At 40.5% G+C, this 18,840-nt stretch overlaps 1 protein-coding gene across 2 annotated transcripts in view; it reads right to left on the reverse strand.

Moving 5' to 3' along the window:
- Positions 1 to 3,515: 3,515 nt before the first annotated feature.
- Positions 3,516 to 18,840, reverse strand: part of vldlr (very low density lipoprotein receptor) — a 65,912-nt gene continuing 50,587 nt past the window's right edge. Inside the window, exons 16-20 of one of the 2 annotated variants that reach the window (XM_087843497.1) lie at positions 17,782 to 17,931; positions 9,382 to 9,441; positions 5,777 to 5,854; positions 5,498 to 5,667; positions 3,516 to 4,568 (exon numbers count right to left, since the gene is read on the reverse strand). In XM_087843497.1, coding sequence (XP_087699623.1) covers positions 4,533 to 4,568; positions 5,498 to 5,667; positions 5,777 to 5,854; positions 9,382 to 9,441; positions 17,782 to 17,931 — 494 coding nt within the window. In that variant the 3' untranslated portion in view covers positions 3,516 to 4,532. The remainder of the gene's footprint in view (positions 4,569 to 5,497; positions 5,668 to 5,776; positions 5,855 to 9,381; positions 9,442 to 17,781; positions 17,932 to 18,840) is intronic. The other variant, XM_087843498.1, reaches the window with a different exon arrangement.

Below are 18,840 nucleotides of genomic sequence, written 5' to 3' on the forward strand. Positions count from 1 at the left end.
GATCGCTGCTTTAAGTGTTAAGTGTAAACTGCACAGAGACACGTCGCATTTACAGACACATTCAGTAATAAAGAAATCATACTGTTCACACACATGCACGCAGCTGGCAGAGAGATATCACACGCAGAGTGATGAGGGAAGTGATTCTCCGTGCCTAATGCTGCTGACTGAGATGATCCGGGTGCTTAAAGTTTTAAATACTATTATCCTCTGTCCATCTCCTGATCTCTCAAGCTCTCCCTCTCCTCCCACTTTCACATAAGTTTACAAATCTGGTAAATTAGGGTCATAAATGTGATCATTTTAATACTATTCTAAGATGTCAGTCCAGTCCACTGCTTTGTACAAGACAGTATTTGTTAACAACTGCTAGTTTTGTTCAATACCCAAAGAAAACTCTTAATTTAAAACAGCATCTGAAACGTAATGATACTGAGCAGCTATAAAATGCAGTTCTGACATTCATTGCCAACGGATAGCATAAGAAAAAATTAGAGTAACAATTTCTTTGTAGGTGACTGTAGGTGTCAAAATCTCTGTACCCTACAGAACACATGCAGATCTAAAGTTCTGTCATTGTTATACTTCACTACACATGGACATTGATCTGGTCTGTAAAGTAGCTGAGGGGATTATTGATCAGTTTCATCTGCTTTGGTGTACATTTTAGTACAATGACACTACTGTTAGCGATACCTGGACCTTACAGTGTTTCCAGAGGGAGCCCAATTCCTCCAGGCTGGCACATCAATACATGCCATTGCCAAAAGGTTTGCTGTTTCCTCCAGCACAGTCTCATAACCATGGAGGATATTCCAGGTAATAGGCAGCAGAGCTGGGCAGGCCTGCAGAAGGTACTTAACCCATTAGCAGGACCAGTATCTGCTCCTTTGTGCAAGGAGCACAGTTGCATAATGACCTCCAGCAGGCCACTGGTGTGAACATCTGACCAAGCAATCAGAAGACAGCTTCCAGAGGTTGATCTGAGGGCCCAACATCCTCTAGTAAGCTCTGTGCTCACTACACCGTGGAGTCCGACTTACATTTGCCATAGAAGACCAGAACTGTTAGATCTGCCACTAGTGGGACGATGAAGGAAAACCACTGACTGGCCCCAAACTCCCCTGTGGTAAATCCAATAGAACACCTCGGGGACATTATGTTTCAGTCTAAATCTGGGAGATGATCCCCTTAGACTTCATTCACTGTGTCATTAGGAGATTTCTCCAACATTGACAGGCACACATACAAGCACGTGGTGGGACAAAGAGTACCAATGCTGCCAGGCTGCACCTCCGTTCATCCCTGGTCCCGACCTGGGATTTTTTTTCCCCACTCAGATCTGATTTTTTGTGTTCTTAAAGTCTTTCTTAAAATGTTCCTTTAAGTTTTTTTGAATAGCGTAGTTTATGAAAGAAACTTGTGAGCTAGTAACTCGGCACTAGCTTGTCCAAATATGGTAATTTCTGGCTCATCAAAAATTGTCATTATCAATGATTTGACATAATGTTGCAGCATCTATGTCCATCTTTTATGCAGTACATTGTTTCAAGCCTCACTTCACTGAAAAATGTATTTTGAGGCTCTGAGGGGAAGCGTCGCTCCTTTGACTCAACTGACATGAATCGGGCATCTGATCATTTGAGGGTTTCCAGCTTGCAAGAGATCCAGAAGACACTCAAGGATCCTCCACAGTATGGAAAAACTAAATTAACCCCCCTGTTATGTTGGTTTCCAGGAACACCAATTATGCTCCTGGGTTAATTTGACCTGGGGCAAATTTACTCATCCAAAAGTGTCAGAAACACTGGCATTGATTGTTTTACGATTTTTTTTTATAATTGATTTTTTTCATTTTCTGTAGTGATGCAGATGACATGTGACATCTCTTCTGTTCTGGGTCAATCTGACCCGCAACATAACAGGAGGGTTAACCTGCTGTCACCTTGAGCCAACGGTGGATGAACAGATGGATTTTATGTAGTAAATAACATCACAGTTTGTTTTCTAAAAACAAAAAAAAACTGGAAAGCAAGGCATCTACTGTTCCCAGCAGTGAATTAAAAGACATTTTTGGTTTTAAGACACAAAGTTTGGATATTTCAGTTGATACGATCTTGGGAAAGTATTTCCCGTTGTTCAGAGCGCTCCTTAAATGCATCACAACAAACCTCGATTTTCAAATATCTGATGTAGCCTTCCTTCAGATGCCACAGAGTTTCGCATTTTAAATCTCTGCCTTAATCCAAGTGTGTGCGTTTGATGCATTTCCTGCAATTATAATTCAAGTAGTTAGGTGGAGATTAATCCTTCCTGCAGTTAAACAGGGATAATAAAAAGATGGAGGCGAACTCAGTTTCTCAACCCACTTCCCTTTACATACACGCATCCTCATGTTTGCCCCTGATCTGACTGAGGGCAGATTAAACTGTGCTGGAAGCAGAGGAGGAGAGTTTAAGTCATTACATACAGAGTCAGTCCTGCTTGTGGTGATTGCTTCATGTCATTTGCTGCTAAAGAAAATGATAATTTTAAAGGAAAGCTTTAAGGACATGGTAACTGGTAGTTCAGGGGCTCCCTAATTATTATCTAAGAAAATGAGCATTTATCTGATCCACCTCTAACTCGCTGTGTGCTGCTGAGGACTTTAATAACTGCAGCGGCAAGTCCCTAGACTTAGATGAAAGTTGTTCTGTTACTACTACCTGTTCCACTTGGTCTAGGGGGAGGTACGCACACACATGCATTAACATTTTTAGTTCTCTTGCACCCAAATTTACCCTTATAGTTTGCTTTGAGCATGAGAAAACTAGATATTTTTGGAGTTATGCTATGCCCAAAATCCTCTAATGGGCCTACTGTTCACTGCCTGGGATTTGCCATAGCATAACGGAATTGGCACACAAAACTGATCTTTTGTGCTTTTCACAGATGTGCTCGTGGCGAACCGGCATTCATGTGAATGACGTCTGGAGAGACCATGGAAACATTGCTTCACACCACCTGTTTGGTGGGTCTGTGATTATGTGGAGAGGAATACCCATGCTGGGACGTACAGATCTTTACAACACCACAACTGCAATCAAGTATTGGGATGAAATCCTTTGACCCCATCATCAGACCCAATGCTGATGCAGTGGGTCCTAAGCTCCAGGTTCCTGCTGGTGCACAACATTGCCCAGCATCATGCAGATATAGTATGGCTGTAATGGTTAACCAATGACTGTTTTCTACAGTCATTGGTTAACAGACAAAGTTACAACTACTGTTGTAATATCAGTCATGTCAAATCAGCAAACGTAATGTTGTACTTGCCTTGTAGAATAATCAGCTCTGCTGAGTGAAATTCTGGTATTTTGCCTGCACCTATAGTTTTCTTGATAACCAAGATTTGACAAAAGAAAAGATTTGTACAGCTCAGGAACAGGCTTTAAAACAGTCCACAAATCAGTGGGTGAGGTCACAGAGGCCATGTATCACAAAAATTTATGCATGAGAAAAAACAAAGAACAAGATTTTCTGAGCAAAGTTGTGGATTAAATTTTAATTCCGAAGTGATTCGCAGATCAGTTTCTTCACAGATACAGAGTCTTCCCATTTTATTGGTGTCCCCCCTTCTTTGTACAAGGCTAGAAAAAGTTCACAGCAACAGCACAAACATACAAAATAGTTTTACCAAATTCATTGTGTTTTGTTTTTTCCTTCTTAAATACATTTGAGCCGCTGGTATGACGCCCAACCATAGCAAAAGAACTGATCAAGTCAAATGTATACAATCTTATTTACACAAGGAGCATTTGATCAAAGTGCATTGAAGAGTCCTGATTGACGATCATGTCCAAAGGATGATGGGCAAATATGTACAGTGTTTACAAAAGCTGTAACTATGGTTATTTCACAAGCATCATAATAATAATAATAATAATAATAAGCCTGTAAGAATGCATTCTAAGAGGTGGTGATGGCAAGAAAACACTTAAATTAATGAAAGAAAACTTAGATTTGAGATATTACTGCCCAAACATGATCGTACATAAATATTCACATCTGAGGAAGCAACAAATAAAATCTGGACCGCATCCTCTCCTTATTAAAGCCTTACTTCTAAAGGACCCTTGACCCCTCGTGTTTTGTGCAGCCTTCAAACATTCGCCGTGTCAGATTCTGGGAGCCCAGATGAGGAGGAGATCAAACTGACAATTCATCCCTCTCAACTGTTGTGACACGATGCCAGCAAGCTTCTTAAAGAGGGCGGGGCAAAGAAATGACTGGAAAATGTCTGCGGCCCAAAAATAATGGAAAAAAAAAAATCCTTACAACTTTGGATGTAGAGCGAAACCAGTCGGGACAGAATTCATTGCAATATTTACATAATAAATAACATTTCCTCTTCACCACACACAGTGGTTTAATGTACTTCAGAAGGCATGTGGTCGTACTATAAGGTCTGCTGCTGCTGCTACGGTCAAGCGTCGGCACTGGAACGAGGCGGCGCGGTGTAACCGTGAAAAAATAAAAAAGACCCAACACGATCAGGATAAATCATCCTCTGTGCTCACTATCGAAATCTGAAGGAAGATGAAGGGAGGGGGAGGAGAGAGGAAGACCGGTTTAGAAATGCTCACAACAACAGCACTTTAAAGGCTCGTTCATTCCAAGCTGCACTGTCTGCTGCATTCATGAACTAAGACAGTGTGCTGGTTTAAAGGGAAGGCGTGTGCTGCAGGTATTGAACTCATGTTGCCTTTTGAAACGTCTGCTGCAGCTGTGAGGGCGACAGCAGAGGCTCGTGTCCATCTTGTGGCCCCGGTCGGGCTTAGGTTAATCGGTTTAATCTGTATATGCGCTTTGCAGACGGCCAACAATGAACATTAAGGATTACTATGGGCCACAAGGTCATGGTGAGAGTGGAGGTCATTAACATGCAGGCTCCATCTTCCGAAGCCTGGCTGGAATCATTTAAGCTGCTCAGAAACTGCAGCTCGTGGTTATTTTCACCTTCGCTGAGGAGGTTACGTGACTGGTTCAGTTCATTTGTTGGGAGGATTACACAAAATGCTGGCCAGGTGTATGAGGTGGTAAAAAACAGACAGGCATTGTTGAGGACAACTTCACAAGGACTCTAGTCCTTTACCACTGCCCACGCCTGGTTACCTACTTACTGATTGCATGCACAGAGTGATGGTATTGTGTTTTAGTTACTCTGGTGATTTGAGGCCATGGTTTATTTACAGCTCCAATAATTTATGAGTAAATTGAGCTAACATTGATTGCTCACAACCTAAGGTGACAGGTGCACCGAGTTATTCCTGGGTTGTTTTTATTTGCTTAGAATTGTTTATTATTTCAATGCCTTGCACACCAACATGTGAATAAAGCTTCACCAACAAAATGTCTCAAGCTGAAATTTCCAAATTCCCAGTCTGAATTGTCATCTGGAACGAACTGTTAATCACTACCCTGAGTTAACAACGGTGTTCGTGGATTCTTCACTCACCGCGGGGTACGTGTGTCCTACATTGGCGCCATGCCTCGTGATGTCAATGTTGAGGTCTTCTTCTGTGGTCTTCAGGTAGACTGGGTTGTCAAAGTTCATGCTTTTCTGGTTCTTCAGCTGCCAGTTCCTCCACATCAGGTAGCCACCTGCTGCCGCCATCGCCAGTAGCACTGAGAGGAGAGACGAACAGTCAGGAGTCAAACCCCCCCAAAAAGTGCCAAGGATCTGAAATTAGTATTTTAATTAGTTTGCGCAAGTGTGTGGGCGGCGTCTACTCACAGACGGGTAGTATGGCCCAGGCAGCAGCAGAACCTCTGGCTGTCGAATTCACTTGAATTGATGTGCTCACATTGGCTTCTGAAAGACAAAACAAGGCACATGCCAACAGCCAACATGTTTAAAAATATTTCCTTAGACTTTGACTACCAGTTAGGTTTCCAATCAAGAAGCAGAATAAAGTGAAAATCCAAAATCATTTTGGCAACTGGTTTTTAATTGTTTAAAGAAAACAGCATCTGATGAGTCCATTTCATTTCCCCAGTCTACTTGACTCAGTGTGTTCTTGTATCAGTGTCAAGTGAGGGTGGAAAAGAAGCTTTGCTGAATGCAGTAACAGACCTCAGGAGAAGAGAAAGTTTGATTTGCTTGTACTACCAGCTGGCCCGCTTTGCTATCACTGTGAAACTATTAAATTCTTGCAATGTGTCAACATTTTGGTTCAGAGTAAAATATTGAAAGTACTCCTGGCCTCATTCTTTCAATGAATTCATACCTCACCCTTCAAATTAGTGTAAACCATCATTTTGGAGTGCTGATCGCATATGTGACAAAATCAATAGACGTAATCAAAGTTCAATCTGTCCAAATCTTTGGTTTGATTTATTAAAGCTAGAACATCCTTAGCTTCACTTTGTTTACCAAACATCAGCTCCAATCATTATGTTGCAATAAATACCTTGTCTACCAAATCAAAGCGAAACGCACAGACTCAAGAAACAGTCTTTGTGTTCAAGAAGATTTCAGTCTGAGATCCAGGTTCACTTGGATAAAGAGACTTTAGGGCATTTTGTTTAGCTTTTGTAGACAAAGTTCAGAAAGGTCAGACTTCTCTTGTTCTATGTGGGACACTGTTTTTTATAAATAGAATAATGGCTTAAATTCAAACAGAAAACGGTAAAGTTCTAAAATTCACCAGCATACATGGTTTTTAAAGTTTAGTAGTTTCTATAATGTGTAAAAAAAGTCAGGGGTAAAGTGGAAGCTCTTTAACTGCTTATTACAGTTTAAATAAAGCATTTATCAGCAGAAGAAAGTGTGTTTGGAGCCACGTCAAACTAAACTACAGCCTGTGTCTTTATGGTAATGAAGGATATCAGAACAATGCAACAGTGTTTTGCAGCAACAATGGAGCTCAGTGACAGAGGAAGAGGATATAGCAGGCTTTGGATACTTGGGCATGATTTCGTAGGAGGATTAATTCATTGTTCTGTCATTTGTTGATAGAGGTCTATTTTTCTTTCTTTGATTTTTGACATCCTGCAACAGCTCATCTAAAAATAGGACATTAATCAAAATGTTCAGGACTGCAAGACTTCTTTGACTCTTCGTGTAAGCACAAATGTTATGCTCTCCCAAGAAAGCTGAGATCACAGTTTGAAAAGAAGCGTTGGGGAAGGAGGGGGTTACAGTCTGAGAATTGCTGATTCCTGCTTCTCTTGCACAACTTCATTTCTTGATGATGCCTGAAGGATTTGTGCTACAATCCCTTTGTGTTGCAGTAATATAACAGTCACGTCTTAATTACCAGATTATGCCAAACTTTAAATGGGAAAGTGATTTTAGTGATGAAGCTTCCTTGTTCCTGCCACTAGGTGTTGCTCATGTGCTGTGCTCTCAATAGTGTAATGAACTGTGGTTTAATCAGCTGAAACGGAGGCAAACAGCTTTTACCTCCAAGTACAGCATAAAAAACCCTCCGTGGTCAAATTGCCTATATGAGTTTCATGAGAACAAACTCCACTTTAGAAATGGGGAGGATCTCATCAGCAGACCTTGTGTTTCTGATTAGGGTTGCTGTATGCATTTTTAGCATTTTACAGAGGATTAGAACAAAGTTCCTGAAGTTGCTAGAGTTGTTTATGCAGTAATCACATTTTAGACCTTGTGAGTCTGATCTGTTTGACACATGGCCGACAATTCACACATCCAACATGAGAAAGTGCAGCGCACTGCCCGCTTTGTTTCCAACAAATGTTAAACATGCAACAAGAGACCTGAGAGGACTTCCTCACACAGTCCTACATTACATTTATCTGCACAAAACAATGAACCTGAGATTAGAAGAAAAGCACATTTATGCAGCTGAGATTTAACAAAATTCTTACAACCAAAAACAGACAAATATAAAGAGGTTAAATTACATTTTAACCTGAGGAGTGAAATCAACGAAATCTAGATAACATGACCTGAAAATCAAATTTAACAGCACAGGAGATGAAAATATACCAAAGTTGGACATAATCCTAGTTTATTATTATTATTATTAATAAATGAATAGATTCTTTGTCCCTTTGGATGAATTATGTTTTTTCTGTGCAAAATGTATAGTACTCAAATATATTTAGAGACTTATATCAGCTCATTAATGTACATGTGCAGATATTCTCAGACTAAGACTTCATCAGGTCAAGAGCGACTCGTCTAGAGTTACTGTGTTGTTTTGGCTACAGGTTACATCTGGGAGTTCAAAATAGGCATTCTGTTAAGGAGCTTATTGACCTGCTGGATGTTGAGAGGTGAGCAAATATTTTGTGGCCCAGGCATTTTCATATTTTGTTAAATATGTGTGTATATACAGAGCAGACTGTCCCTAGATTTGGGTTCCATAATTTATATTTTGGACAAAGCCAAGATGAATTCCATCATTTTCTGTGGGCAGCAATAAGGGTAACACTGGAGGAATGGACTCTAAAATCACTGAGCACAAATACCGCTGTATAGAGACACTGATGCAACAACTGCCCGTTACACTATGGTTATGTGTCTGCAATTCTAATTCCTGCAAGCTTATCAACCAAGTGTGTTACAGTAATCAAAGGCCGATTAATCACATTTGAGAACTTACAGATTCATGCAACATTAATGGCCATCCTCTTTAGGCATGAAAAGATGAATAAAATACTTGAGAAAAAAAAATCCTGATTGATGTCATAATTCATGCATGACAGGGTTAGATAATTACAATGACACACGTCACACATCTATAGTAAAATTAAATGACCAGTGGGTGGCAGCGTATGGAGTGAGACATCAGTGTCCAATGTAGTGGTTTATGTGCAGGAATATCATCAGCACTGATACCAATACAACAAAACAGCCTTTGAATAGCTGTCCACTGTAGTGACCACTATGCCTGAAAGGGTTAATATTGACACCCGCAGGCTACTTTACTACCTGAAATCAGCCCACTGTGTTATATTAAAAACAAAACAAAAAAACCAAACACATTTTGTGCATCTTTAGCACAGATAAAGACCAAAGCACAAGCAGAAGCTAGCATAACAGACGTGGAAAAAAAAGTAAGCCCCAAGCGGTCAAAAATCTCCACAGCACCATGGACACAAGAAACCTTTAATTTTGGCTTTAATCAAACAAAAAGCTGATTAAATGAGTAGGTTGGGGGAAGGATGGGATGTACCCAAAAACATTTAAGACAGATGTTCCCCAGTTAACAATTCAAATTGAAAATGCCTCCTTGATCCATGGTGAGGGAGGATAAAAGCCTGTTTTTGTTTTTTTTTATTCATTTTTGAACCAAGCCCAACATTCTTTAAAGCGAGCCATCAGCGAGCCAGAGACAAACGCAGTGCAGCCAACAGTTTTACCTGGGGGTGGCTGTATTAGAGCTTTCCCAGCATCCTTTGAAGGACCTTTGAACGTAGGGTCTGTACAGAGAGAGTCAAGAATCATGCTTTTGAGACACACAAAACTTAACAGAGGGTGTCCTATTTTTTAAAAAACCAAGCAGCACACATGCAAGTAGGCCTTCTTTGAATATAGACCAGATCTCAGGAGACAAAGCTAGTAAATAAATGCTCTGAAGCACTGATCCATTTTTGTTCAGTGAGAGGAAAGCCAAGCTAAGTAGAGAACCATGACAACAGCAGCAATGTCACATCTTTAAATTAAGATTACCCTTGTGGTTCTCCTGCTTTGATATGACGAATGCTGGACGAGTGAGAGGACGACTCAAAGGCAATTTCACAGATTCAAAGCTGCAGCGCACTATAAAAATGCATCAATTAGGACGTCTCTACCAGCATCTGTACAACCAGGAAGGACAGCTACAGCAACAATAAAACCTTTATAGCTGGATCAATATGATCTTGATTAGCAGAGGCAGCAGTGTTAGGATGTCTCAGGGCTTGAAATGAACAAGTCAGACTGAAAAAGCAATATTAACACAGTCAAGACCAAACTAAAGCAGTTTCCAAAACCTTTATCTACCACAGAAAAACACTTTCAGATCAAATCACTCATAAAACTCGCAAAGATTAAAATTGGAATTGAACCGCAGTAACCTTGTGTGAGGGCCATTAATTATTTTGTTTGCAATTATATTGACTCAGACTGCACAATATTTTTGGCCGTTATGATGTGACTGTCAGGTTGAAACTTCTTTTTTCCACTTTTTCTATGACACTTGTCATATGTCATGAGGAAGGTGGGGCTAGCTGGATGGCTATAAACAGTCAATGGGAAACAAAAGCAAATGTATAATTGGGAAGCAAAATGTACACAGCTCTGGTTTCACATCATTAGGCTCAAATGCATTCATTTTAGAAAAAAAAAAAAAACAACTCAGATTGCCATCATGGAAAAACCTGCTACATACGTAACCCTGAACATTGACGGGTTGATCAAAGTCTCAGGTATGACATACAAGCATCAGCTAACATAACCCCGAGCATAGCCTTAAGTAGAGATGAGCAATGTGCTACATGTGTCTGGTAAGCTCACCTCTTTCCTTCCAACACCAAATCTCTCCTTTCCAAAACTATATCTCCAGACCCTAGAAAGGTTTTATACTCCAACATGTCAATATGTCCCCAAACACACAAAAAGGAAAAAGCAAGCACCTGCAAACTAAGGATCATCTTTGAGGCTTTGGTTCAACTTTACTTTTTGGGCAAACGGGAAAAGCCAGGAGCAAGCTTTCAGCTTTCAAATCTGCAGAAGGGTAAAGCACGTGTTTGCCACACTCCTTTGACTTCACATTTGACTTTAATCCAATAATCAGTAAATTCCAAATGCAATGAAAACGTATCTGATAAAAGGCAAGGAAGTTTAGGACAGTCTGTAAAACAGTGGTCTCAGTATGCATTTTGCTTAATATAAACAGCCTGTCATTTTTATAGGTTTGTGTATGAACGGCAAGAAAAAAGCATTTAATTAGACAATGTTTGATTGAGATAATTGAGAAATTTTGGATACAATATTGGCAGCTTTATAGAAAGATGGGACCTGTGATGAATGATACCAAATGATAAACAGTGGAACAAGTCTCAGCAGAGTTGGAAAATCCATGAAACGCGCTGTATTTCAGCCTGAGATGGTGCAGTCTGAAGGAAAAACACTCCCCAGTTGCCTCTAAAGACTGTTATACGAATCCCTCTGTAGTAGTTTGAGGTCCAAACCCTGAAGTGAAGAGCAATGCTCATTACTCTCCCCCCCGTGCCACACTAACAAGATTAGGGCCGGTCCAAACTGCAGCCGCACAATGCTCTACAGTTCCCCATTCGGTCCAGCTGCAACGGCTGTAAAATGGGATAAATGTGTTATCTGCTGGTTTAGTAAAGAGCAACGAGGCCTTTGACAATGAAGCCTTTGAATACGAGGAAGGTGGAGGCGCTTTTAGCAAGTGACAGACATCCTATTTTAACTCCTCCCACACTATTCTCACTCTTTATTAACAGGATAGACAGGTGTGAAAATACAGTTTCATATAAAGACATCAACAAAAAAAAAAAACTATATACAAACAGGTCTGTACAGAATCAGTCTCATAGCTGCAAATACAGATGCCAAGGAGATAAAGACAAGTACGCACTTTCACATCCCGCCAGTCAGGGTGGTACTTTCAGTTATTAGAGTGGCTGTAAAGAGTCTGGAGACAGCTCGAGGTTCCCTAACAGTCTATGAGATGGTGACTCAGGCTGCAGGGATGCTCACTACACGAAGGCCTTGTATATCTGCAAAGAACCCAGGCTGTAAAGTCTGCTGCAGAGCACCAGGAATTTATTTGTGCACAGTTCATGGCATCAAAGCTTTAATGACCCAAATGGCAACTGGGAATCTTCATAACCACAGTATTACCCACCACCATCATGCAGAAAACACTGTTACATGCCCCTCTGCAACCCCAGCAGCATCAATCTGCACAGCAATGTCAGAGGCTGGACTAAAACTTTCTAACTATAGCAGTGATAACTCCATGTTCTACCCCCCCTGACACTATACAGCTGTGGTTCAAGCTTTTTCTGAATGACCCACCAAAAGCTGAATTAGAGCTCATGCCCCACACTTGAATTTTTAAAATCAAATGAGCGAAACAAAAGGATCCAAGTTGAATTCAAGTTAAAACGCTTAAAAATTTACCTGCACTTTTCTCTTTTCATTCTAGCTGACCATCTAGAATTCATCTTATAAGTTACAGAAGAGAAACTGAACAGAGAATCTGAAGAGAAAGGACCTATTGTGGATACTTCATCTTTTTGCACTGGGAGCTTCATAAGGTGTTCTAAAGGGCCCCCACTGTGGACCACACTGAGAACTATGGGCCTACTCTGATCTTCTGGTTGTAGATGCAGGCATGCACACCTACAGAAAGACATTCCTTCAGTTAAAGTTTTGGACACTCCTCGGAAAATATTTTGCAACAAAACCGAACAATACAATCTGCTGCTGAGGTCTCTAGGCACCATCTTTGACTGCATTTGACAAATTTAGTCCTTGCTCTGCTCGGCACAGTGACACATGAGCCAATTCTCCGTCTGCTGTAAGCTCAGGTTATAGTGCCCCTCCAGCTTGCACCACATCTTTAAATCACCAGCTGCACTCCAAGACGGTACAGCTGGAGGAGGCCTGAGCCTCTCTGGAGAGGCAGCTGAATGGATCAAGTTTGAAAAGTCTGGAATGTGCTGCAAGGATTATGCTGAGCTCAGTGAGGGATTTTAAATATGCTTGAGTGCCCACTCAAGCATATTTAAAATCAGCTGGAAACTGTTGAACAGTTTTATTTGACTGAACCAGCGAGTTTCCTTTAACAAGCTCCCACCTTTAACCTTTAGACCATTACAGAGCTGACCTGCTGTGCATGAGGCCAAGGGACTCTGATAAAACTTCAACTATATATTAAAATAAGAGTAAAAAAATAAATCTGAGGAAAATGAAACTTGAACCACCAGATATTGTACACTAAGAAAGAAAAGCTGTAAAACCTGTCAAACCTCCCAGAACTCAAAAATAAGGAGGTAAGTGGAGAAGACTCTTAAAGAAAGCCGAACAGGCTAACTAGAGAGACTTTCACACTGGAGGACAGGAGTGCAGAGAGTTGTCACGGAGATGTTCCAGTACTTTGTGTACACCAGTGTCTTGGTCTACAGCTCGAGTCCAATTAGGAGAGAGTTTGTGTGCTGAATTTGGCTGTCAGGTTCCTATCTGACAGTGCTTCACTATGAAAAGGATAATCTGTGGGAGCAAAGAAAGGAGCTGGACTGCTCAAGACAAACAACTAAGGGAAGAGGACAGTGTTTCTAGGCAACCTTTCCCTGGCAAAAAAAGGAGGCAGAAGGAGAGAAGGGCTGCAGTTTGATTTTTGTTTTTTTTTTAAGTGCACTAGTTCAATTCTTACAATTCTCACATCTAACAGTAACAAGCACACTGGTACTTGGCCATTTCTGGTGTCCAAACTCCTTGCTTTCGAAGTTAAAATAAATCTTAAAGTTGATGGAAATTTGAGTGCCGATGCAAGCAGATGTAGTCTTGCTCTAGACAAACACTGAAAACTTATTTTTGCAAAATCTGCAGTCACATTAAAGCCATCTCAGCTCTATTGTCAAAGTACAGAGACAAGGTTAAACTACAGTTGTGCTACTGGAAACATCTGAAAAGGTATCAAACAGTGGGAGTGCGGAGTTCTCCAAGGACCTGTTCCTGAACCTGCTTTCCCTATAATATCTCAGAATATGGAATACATGCAGGTCCATAACTAAAGTCAGAGTTACTGAAGAATGCTGTGAAGTGATTAGGGTCCCATATAATCGTTAAATGGTAGCTGCCTGAAAATATATTGCATGTAAGTTCCATATACAGGCTTGTTAGATCCATCTCAGCACCATGCTGTGCATCTTAAAGCATGAGCTTTAGTAAAAGAAAGGAACAGGAGTGTCTGCCTTCATTTTATCAGTATGCCACAGTGTAAGCTTTCTCTGCAGCCCTCAAAGAAAAAAAACAACAAAAAAACTGGACAATTTAAAAAAATAAATAAAAATCAGCCAACAGTCTCATCCAGAGCACAAAACACACTTCAGTGAAGTGATTAGACGAAAAGATTGCTTTCAGGGAAAATGTTCAATGCTTTAATTACTAGCAAGTAAAGCTGTGTTGCACAAGTATGCAATTCAACGGACCAATAATAATGAAAAGGTAGGAGATGTTTATTGCACCACCACATGTAATGCTTCTGCTCCAAAACTACCCCCCTCATCTTCTCAATAATTTCAAACTAAACTCCAGTTCTGCAATAGTTACGCTCAATATTTACTGACGCCTACAGAAGTTCTCAAGCAAAGAATGTGTCTTATGTGGTTTACCTAGATGTCTACAAAAGGGGAACCAGCAGTTAAACAACTGAACTGGAGAATATTTGATCCCGGTGCCAAAATGATCAAAAGACTGTTTCTTTGAGTTAATGTGAATAAGAGGCTCCAGTCACTAAAGAGGAGTCATGGAACCGGTGAAATCCTTCATAATCAAGCTTCAAAAGTTCAGAGTACAAGTTTATTTCCTAAGGATGTCGCAGCAGTGACACTGTTGTGGTTTCCTATTCTGATGTTCATTTCACAATACTGTGCAAGTCTTTCATGAAGCGCAATCAACCTTTTCCATTATTCATGTCAAGATTAAGCCAATCCAGCATTTTTTTATTTATTTTTTTCAAACCAGTCATCCCATCAATCTGTAAGCATAGTTCAACTATGACAGTCTGGTTAATACTGAAAGGAGGGGGTTACACACAGTACAGTTTGTGTACTTGTAGTTGTTTTTAGGGCTTCTTCATAATTAATGTTTCTTTGGTTCCAGCTTTTGTTTTGGGTATGTAGTTGCATTTTCTAAGTTATTTAATAATATCTGTCCCTGCTTGGGGATTGTAGATTGAAATTAGTAGCCAACTTCATCTCTCATGAAATTAAAGTTTTAGTTTTATTCTTCATCAGAAACAAAAACAATTTCAGCCTGGGGCCATTTTCATAATTTGGACCCATTAGGCTCAGCAGTGGTAAATGTCTTGAATTATAATTACACTATGGTAGGAGTTTGTGTTTGGCCCTTTTGCCCCAGTTTCACATAATGCTGCCGATGTTACGAGCCAGGCCCAGAGTGATGTGGGCTGTGGTATGACTGGTATGCATGGAGCCTTAACTCAGGATGTTGAATTAAGAAAAGCTTCATTCATCCATCAAGGCTGGGAGGTTTGTGTGACAACTCATTTACATCCAAGGCCTTTTCATACAAATTCCATTTTCAGATTCTGCATTCAGAATCAGAGACAAGACAGCTGCACTGCATTTGTAAAAACCTGTTCATGCCTTTTTATGATAACAGAAATAAATCAGGATTCAATAACTTGGTCAATAAAGAACAAGGACTGATGACTGTAATAGTATCAATTAAATCATTGTCCCAAAGGGTTGAGGTCAGAGATCTGGAGGGATAAACTGAAGCACTGTCTCGGAACCAGACCAAATCCCTGCAGTCAGCTTCCAAAATCTTGTGGCAGATCTTTCCACAGCAGCCGAGGTCAGCCACAGACTTGCTCTCATGATTTAAAAATGAAAACATTTAACAATCTCATGGTTGGTGTTGTGTCCATTCAGCTGCCACAGCACTAACAGTCACACTCCACTCAGTGCAGAGAAATGAAGACTGCACAGGGTGGGACTGAACCCCCAGGGGGAAACAACCCCCCCCCCCCCAAAAAAAAAAAAAAACCAAAACACAAGAGCTCTGGGTTTCTTTCAGCAGAAAAACGCAACAATGGAGTGGAAGAGGGATCAACGTCAGGATCCGACACAATTCAGCTGTCAGGATGAAACACTTCCCAACGCAGGAGGAGACGAAGCTGCAGCTGAGATGTGAAGGAGGACGATGTTGAGACTTGCCAAAAAGGTGCTGAAAAACTGGATCACAACACCGAGTGACTCAGCTACTGTTCAGCTGTCAGACTACTAATACAAACAGACAGCTGGGTTTTTGGCTGGCATGGATACAGATAGAAACCAAGACACACAGTGGGAGCACACACCACGGAAACATGCTTGGAAAACCGTAGAATTAGACTGAATTTATTCCGTCTTCCAGCTGTTTCTGTGTTTTGGTGGCTAACCTGTGAAACCTAAGCTCCTTTTTACCTTTTCTTTAATAGAGTCACATTTGAAATGAGCAGCAGGGAGTATGAAGCAGAAAGGAAGGGAAACAATTGGCTTAACAAAAAAACAAAAACCAGGTGGATGTGTGAAGACAATGAGGTGGTGTACCCATTCTCAGAACCGCTGAGGTTTGGCACCTTCCTGCTTTCCATTTTTCCTAATACTTTTATGCAGTCTTACTAATTGTATTGTGTTTTAGGGCTTCAAATGTCCAAACTACAAAAACAGCAGAGCTTCTAAAGCCACTTTGCTGGAGATTCACAATAGTGACTGGAATGAGAACTGACAGGAGTGTGCACAATTTTTTCACAACTCATCAAAAAACCACTCTACCTCTGATGGGATGTTCCTGCTGCTGAATAATTTGGTTTCTCTTCATGTAAATCTGAAGATTTACTTTTCCCTCCATGTTCTCCTTCCATGTTACAACTAATAAAATATTTCATTTTGTTTAGATTAACACTGCATTTGCATTTTTTAAGATCACGCAGTCCAGGGTTTTCATCAGCATATTTCAAGCCTGGCAGCCCACAGAACCAAAGAACTGGGAGTGGTTACCATTTATTTTTAAGATGCTTTAACATAAGAGCTACAAGTTCAGGAAGTAGCCAAGCAAGCATTCACTTATGTTCTTGACAACCCTACATTACTTTTTAATTCATGCTGCAAGTGGGGAAAAAAAGAAAAAAAAAAAAAGGTGTGCTTGTGAAGAAGCAGTAATGTGAGAACCACAGACAGCTCTGCTGTTCCACTAATCCACACAGTATGTCATGTGGTTGGCCATGCAGCTTTTATTGAACAAGACCATCTGACCAGACTAAAAATACTTAAAAAAAAAAATTCAATCTAGAGGCTGGACACTGCCCAAATACTGCATGCACCATCTCAAGCCATCACTCATAAGCATGCAGTGTTGTGTTTAACATTAATGACATGTTAATGTCATTAGCTCACCAAGTGTGTAGCTAATGTTTGTGCAACAGCAGCAGCATTGTTTTCACTAGCAAAGATCCACCCTGTCTGGTTTTTGCCAGGCCTGTGGTACCAGTCTCCAGAGTCTTGACTTCCTGTTTATAAATGGTGCCGTCAACTAAATTCTGTTGTGTATACAAATTAATGACAGTTGCTAACACGAGAAAACAAATGCAGAGAACAGAACATCGCCTTTGCATGGGATAGATAATAATTACAGTATGTGTGAAAATGCTTGTCCAAACATGAGGAGAGATCATTAAAGAGCTGGATGGAGTTCATGTCACCAAAACAAAACCGTATGGCATCTTTACAAGCGCTGGACCATTTTACAGTACAAGCTTGTATGCAGATCATGACTTGTACCATCAGACTTTATAAACAACTGCTGCTGGCACATTTCAGATATATCTGAATACTGCCCGTACTTCAAATGCTCACAAATGAATCATTAGTATTTGTTTCAATTCTATAAACATGTCAAAATTTATGTTGTAGCATTCAAGTTTGCAGCTTTGGTGAGATTTGCTCCGGGGTTCAGGTGTAAACACACAGATGAAGTGCCAAAACACAAATCAAGCCCGCGAGGGTGCCGTGACTCACCAGGTCTGCAGCGCAAGCCGTCAGCAGTCAGCTCCTGGCCCTCGGGACACACGCACGTATATTTGGGGGAGTGTTTGTTGATCTGTGGTGCAGGCAGGCACATGTAGCTGCAGCCTCCATTTTCACCTTTCTCTGAGCACCAGTTAGTACCTGCACACAAAGGTTAGCAGCTCTGATCAGACTGATCTGAGGGGCAAATAAAAGCTAATCAAACCATTTCAGTTAACAAGTGTAACATGGGTACATTAAATCCACAGTGAAAGGAGCTTTAACGCCCTCTTCTACTATGAAGTATATCCACAGGTTGACGGAACAAAATTAGGGTTTAAGTATAATCCATAGTGTGATCGTCGACATTTTCATCCTATGGATCTTTGCACACATGATCGTTATAAACCAAGAGGACACATTTTGATAGACTAAGTGTTTAAATAAAGTTTAAATATTACAGATTAACCATAAAATATCAAGAAACTAATACTGTACACTTAGAAGCGGTAAAGTGGTGGTATGTATTGCATACATAAGTATACTGTACATCATGGAAACAAATACTGCTGAGTTTCTATACTGGCCACTTTATTAGGCCCATTTAGCATTACTGTGTTGGACCCAATGGTGATCTCATTGATACAGGTATAGCCCACTGACAGAGCTCAATGGTCATGGATCTTTACCTTTCTTATGAGAACTTTAAGAGGATTGACTGGCTTATGTTTCCCTTTATAATCCAATCAGAGCACATGTGACTTTAAGGCTTCACAAACATGTGAGGATAAATTACAGATCGGGGCTCGACGTACTAGCCTTCTCTGTTCAACCCTTTACATGATTCTCAACTTGGTTGCATCATTAGCTATTAAAACTCGTGTCAATTATGGCGACATGATCACAGCTTAAAATTATAATTATCACTAGCACTCCTTGTACCTTGATCATGTGTAATTACAGTAATTTCTGATTACTTTCCCCTCATTAGCTTTCATTAACTCAGAAGTGACATCAGCTCTGATACTGGGGTTCCTGTGATGTCACCGAGCCTGCAGGAGTAAAGATTTC

The sequence above is a fragment of the Neolamprologus brichardi genome, chromosome 7 (genome assembly GCF_056152115.1).
Source record: "Neolamprologus brichardi isolate AB-2024 chromosome 7, ASM5615211v1, whole genome shotgun sequence".
Lineage (NCBI taxonomy): Eukaryota > Metazoa > Chordata > Actinopteri > Cichliformes > Cichlidae > Neolamprologus > Neolamprologus brichardi.